Raw genomic sequence first — 6,000 nt, forward strand, 5'->3', positions numbered from 1 at the left:
TTCATGCTCGTATACTTTTCCTTTCTTTTTTTTTCTTTTTCATCATTTTCATTTTTTTTTGTTTCTTTTTCCTTTTTTTTTTCTTTTTCTTGAAGGAAGTGCTAAGTCTTGAGCCATTCAAGTCTTTTGACGCGAACTCCGACATCTCTCCAATGAAGGAGCCCGGTTACTCAACTTTAACCGCTTAAAGACCATATACTCATAGTTATCGCTGCTTTTTGACGCGAAAATCGACACTTTAGGTGAAGACCCCCGGTTACTAGTCAATGATAACCAGCGGAGTATAGCCGAATGTTATTCACAAATAAACACCCAAGTAAAATTAAAACCATGCAAGCCTGCTTCATTTCCTTAACATGGAGAACTAAGATTAATAGTTGAACCAGTTCACACAAAAATGTCAGAAAAATATTTACAATGCCTAGAAAAGTTAACCAAAAGAAATTGCAAGAGTCACAAAATCTCAAATATTTACCAGAGAGACATCCTAAAATGTTATCATATCATACTTAACATATTATCATCTAAAACCGTAACAATAGTTAAATTTGAAAATTTAGCCATTGCTTATCAGGGCTAACCATAAAAATCCAAAAGGCATGGTAAAGTTTTTTTTTTTATTTTTTTATTTTTTTGCAAAAGGGAAAGCAGTAAGAAGGAAAAGCTAGACTACTCCCCCCACACCTAAAGTCTACATTGTCCTCAATGTAAGAACGAAAAGTTGAAGTCAAGTGAAGAGAGCAAAAAACTTCCCTGAATGAATAAAAAACTGCAGCAAAACACCATGGTAGGGGAGGTGTCAGGGACTGGCAGCGTGGAGCCTCTGATGGTAGTGTGGTGTAGCGTTGCTTCAGATGGAAGCGGAAGTCTTCAATCCAAGCCTATGTCCCCAGAGTTTACTAGAGTTGCTGTAAGGCGTGACCACGCCTTATAAGGCAGAGTCTTCTGCCCAAGCATTTCTACGATGTTCAACAGCATCACTTATAGGGCGTGGGCATGCCTTGTAAATCCAAGTCTCCTGCCCAACACCAAAAACACTGGCAATGAAACAAAACAACCAAAAATCAACGAAAAATGAAAGAGGACTATAACAAAAAATGGAGGCCTTGGGTTGCCTCCCAAGAAGCGCCTTTCTTTAACGTCTTTGGCTAGACGACTCCTCAGTGAGCAATTAGGCATAGATATGATCTATCAAGTGTACCTCTTCCACAGTACCAATGTCTGAAACATGAACAAACGGTTTTAAACGATGACCATTAACTGTAAAACTCTTATTAGTCTCTAAACTCTGGATTTCAACCACACCATTGGGAAAAACATTGGCTACCACATATGGTCCAATCCAACGAGATTTTAACTTACCTGGCATGAATTTCAACCGTGAATTGAACAAGAGTACCTTTTGTCCTGGAGAAAAGTGTTTCGCACGCAATAGGCGGTCATGAAACTGCTTGGTACGCTCTTTGTACAAACGTGCATTGTCATATGCTTCAAGACGAATTTCCTCCAACTCCTGGAGTTGGAGCTTTCTCTCTTTGCCATCTCTATCCGCATGCAAATTGCATTGCTTGACTGCCCAGAATGCACGATGCTCAATAGCCACAGGTAAATGACACATCTTACCAAACACCAACCTATATGGGGACATTCCAATGGGCGTTTTATACGCCGTTCGATATGCCCACAAAGCATCATCCAATCGCAAGCTCCAATCCTTACGGTTGGGGTTAACCGTTTTCTCCAATATGCTCTTGATCTCTCAATTAGAGACTTCAGCTTGCCCATTGGTCTGAGGATGATATGTTGTACTCACACGATGGTGCACTCCATATTTTCTCATGAGAGCTGCAATGGTGCGATTGCAGAAATGGGTACCTTGATCACTGATGATGGCTCTCGGCACCCCGAACCTACTAAAAATGTGGGATTTGAGAAATCCTACAACAACTTGAGAATCATTAGTCCGGGTAGCCTTTGCTTCTACCCATTTCGATACATAGTCAACTGCTAACAGAATATACAAAAATCCAAAAGAGTTAGGAAAAGGTCCCATAAAGTCCATACCCCAAACATCAAACACTTCACAAAATAACATAGGCACTTGAGGCATTTCATCCCTATGAGACAAACTTCCAAATTTTTGACATTTGTCACAACTTTTACAAAATGTATAAGCATCACGAAACAATGTTTCCCAATAAAAGTCACAATCAAGGATTTTTCTAGCAGTTCTCTTAGGTCCAAAATGGCCACCACATGCATAATTATGACAATGAGCAAGGATAGAAGGAGTTTCACTTTCAGGTACACATCTACGAATAATTTGATCAGAGCCTATTTTCCACAGATATGGCTCGTCCCAAATATAGTATCGAGAATCATGGACTATCTTATCTCTCTTACTCTTACTCATGTCAATAGGGAATTTATGACTGACCAAAAAGTTCACAATATCTGCATACCAAGGTTCCTTACCTTTGAGATAGAAAAGATGTTCATCAGGAAATACCTCAGATATGGGAACTGCTTCCTCTTCTCTTATCAACCTACTCAAATGGTCAGCTACTGAATTATCCACCCCTTTCCGATCCTTGATCTCCCAGTCAAATTCTTGCAGCAAGAGCACCCAACGAATGAGTCTTGGCTTGGACTCCCTTTTTGACAAGAGATACTTCAAAGCTGCATGATCAGAGTAAACCGTTACTTTTGACCCCAATAGATATGATCTAAATTTCTCAAAAGCGAAAACAATGGCTAGAAGCTCCTTCTCCGTGGTGGTGTAGTTGCATTGAGCTGGTGTCAATGTTTTTGACGCATAGTATATCACGTGACTACACTTCCCACTCCGCTGTCCAAGCACAGCTCCTACGGCATACTGACTGGCGTCACACATGAGCTCAAAGGATAGCTTCCAATCTGGGGGTTGGATGATTGGTGCCGTGGTCAACATACCCTTGAGTGTGTCAAAGGACAATTTGCAATCATCTCCAAAGATGAATGGCACCTCCTTTTGAAGCAGGCGAGACAATAGTTGAGCAATTTTTGAAAAATCTTTTATGAAACGCCTGTAAAAACCTGCATGGCCTAGAAAACTACGAATATCCTTGACATTAGTAGGGTAAGGTAGACTAGTGATCAAATCAATTTTAGCCTTATCTACCTCAATACCCCTTGATGAAACAACATGGCCCAAAACTATGCCTTCCTTAACCATGAAATGACATTTTTCATAATTAAGAACCAAGTTTGTTTCAATGCATCTTTTCAAAACCTTTGTTAAATGGTCTAGGCACTGATCAAAAGAATCACCGTATACTGTAAAATCATCCATGAAAATTTCAATGCAATTATCAATCATATCAGAGAAAATACTCATCATGCATCTTTGAAATGTTCCAGGAGCATTACACAAACCAAAAGGCATACGGCGATATGCAAAAGTTCCAAAAGGGCAGGTAAAAGTAGTTTTATGTTGGTCCTCTTGAGCAACAATAATTTGATAATATCCAGAGTAACCATCTAAAAAGTAAAAGAAACACTTACCTGCCAACCTCTCAAGCATTTCATCAATAAATGGGAGTGGAAAATGGTCTTTCCGAGTTGCAGCATTTAACTTCCTAAAGTCAATGCACATTCTCCACCCATTTTGCAATCTCATTGGCACTAACTCATTCTTTTCATTTTTCACCAACGTGATTCCAGTTTTCTTGGGAACAACATGGACTGGACTCACCCACTGGCTGTCAGAAATAGGAAAAATAATTCCTAATTCTAAGAGCTTGAGAATCTCCTTCATCACCAAAATTGATACTCTCTCACGGGTTTTACGTCCGACTCCAAAAGGATGTGATGCATGCAAATGGATGGATTGATGCCTTTGATGTCTGCTAACGTCCATCCAATTGCTGGTTTAAATTCCTTCATCACCACCTCCTTCATTGCAGGATTGAGCTTGCGTTGATGCTCTCTCACGGGTTTTACGTCCGACTCCAAAAGGATGTGATGCATGCAAATGGATGGATTGATGCCTTTGATGTCTGCTAACGTCCATCCAATTGCTGGTTTAAATTCCCGTAAGACCCGTAAGAGCCTCTCTTCTTGCAACGCAGTTAAATCATTGGCAATGATTGCAGGCAAAGTCTTGTTATCTCCCAAGTAAGCATATTTCAAATGCTGGGGCAGTTCCTTCAATTCCACATTAGGTGCCTGTTGAACAGAAGGTAGAATCCTTTCATTAGAAGTGGGTAATGGTAGAAAAGAATTTTCAAACCTGCCTGGAAGCGGATGTAGTGAATGTAAGGACATGATAACTTCTTTGACTTCCTCCTCCTCCATGTCGTCCACTTCCAAATTGGTCTTGCCTTGTTGCAAGACAAAGTCCAACTTGTCCCCCATGAAATTCTGTTCAAAATTCTCTTGCACAATAGTGTTAGTCATGCCAACAAAATTTACAGACTCAGTATCCTCAGGATGCTTCATTGCATCAAAAATATTAAAAGTGACCTTCTCTCCATCAAATTCCACAGATAAAGTCCCTTCATGTACATCTATTTTAGTCCTTGCTGTACTCATGAAGGGTCTACCCAAAAGAATCACTGCTGAATCAGTAGAGTATGCATCATTCATATCAACAATGTAAAAATCCACAGGAAAAATGAATTCATTGACCTTTACTAGAACATCTTCAACTAGGCCCTCAGGGTAGACATTCGACCTGTCAGCTAGTTGAATGATTACCCTAGTTTCTTTGAGGGGTCCTAAATTCAAAACTTTAAAAATTGAGAGAGGCATGACATTTATTGAAGCACCTAAGTCAAGCATGCTTTTTTCAATTCTTTGATTGCCAATTATGCATGGTATAGTAAACATACCTGGATCCTTGCATTTCTGGGGCAACTTCCTTTGAAACATCGCTGAGACATTCTCCCCCACCTTCACCTTGTCATCCAGACTCCACTTATTGCGGTTAGTGCATAAGCCCTTCAAAAATTTAGCATATTTGGGCAATTGCCTAATAGCATCCAATAAAGGAATATTGATCTCCACTTTCCTGAAGGTGTCCAAAATCTCTTGCTCAGATTCTTTCTTTTTGGCTCTTGTAAACCTGCCAGGAAAAGGAGGAATGTCAACTTTCTTTGAGACTTCAGAGGATTGTTTCTCATCTTCCTCTTCCCCCTTCCTGGGCACTTCTTCTTCTTTGGCGTGGGCACGCCTAGGAGACTGTACCTCCTTGCCACTCCGTAATTGCATTGCACTGGCATTCTCCTTGGGATTAGGAATTACTTGAGATGGTAACTTTCCTCTATTGCTATTTTCCAGGTTGCTCATGGAAGTTGCCAATTGAGACATCTGTACTTCCAAATTCCTAATGCTAGCACGAGTCTCTTGTTGAAATCTGTGAGACTCCTGTTGAGATCTTTGAGCCTCTTGCTGTAATTGACTCGTGCTTTGGGCCAGTGACTTCACTATATCTTCAAGAGACATGTTTGAATTGGAAGTGGATGGTTGTTGCACTGGTGGCCGTGGCTGGAAATGTTGTTGAAAGCCAGGGGGTTTTGAAGCATAGCTAAAGTTAGGATGATTTCGCCACCCTGGATTGTAAGTGGGTGCAAAAGGATCATTCCTTCGTGGAGGTGGTCCAGAAAAATCTCCCACTATGTTGGCTTGTTCAGGTGAATCCTCCTGGAGAGTTGGACACATGTCAGTCATGTGTCCCGGAGTAGCACAGATACCACAAGTCTTCACAGATTGTAATTGCCCCCTTGCCATTTGACGTACCAGAGAGGTAAGCTCAGATAGTTTACCCTCTAAGTCAGAGTGATTCACTTCATTGACCCTTCTTATTGCTCCCTCAGCTCTCACTCCAAATTGTTAGGAATTTTCAGCCATGGTGGAGATCAATAACGTGGCTTCGTCTGTGGTCTTGTTAACCAGAGCACCGCCACTGGCTGCATCTAACATGCTCCTATCCATGGGTGATAATCCCTCGTAGAAATATTG

At 40.8% G+C, this 6,000-nt stretch overlaps 1 protein-coding gene across 1 annotated transcript; it reads right to left on the bottom strand.

Annotated features, from left to right (window-relative positions):
- Window positions 1–3,795: 3,795 nt before the first annotated feature.
- Window positions 3,796–5,769, bottom strand: LOC113771691. The gene has a single exon (XM_027316260.1). It carries the CDS (start codon window positions 5,767–5,769, stop codon window positions 3,796–3,798), a length of 1,974 nt encoding a protein of 657 aa, XP_027172061.1.
- Between the last annotated feature and the right edge of the window lie 231 nt (window positions 5,770–6,000).

Source organism: Coffea eugenioides, chromosome 5 (genome assembly GCF_003713205.1).
Source record: "Coffea eugenioides isolate CCC68of chromosome 5, Ceug_1.0, whole genome shotgun sequence".
Classification (NCBI taxonomy): domain Eukaryota; kingdom Viridiplantae; phylum Streptophyta; class Magnoliopsida; order Gentianales; family Rubiaceae; genus Coffea; species Coffea eugenioides.

Bases quoted from the DNA above. Each gene is read 5' to 3' on its own strand.
- LOC113771691 (XM_027316260.1), bottom strand. From the start codon at position 5,769: ATGGCAAGGGGGCAATTACAATCTGTGAAGACTTGTGGTATCTGTGCT.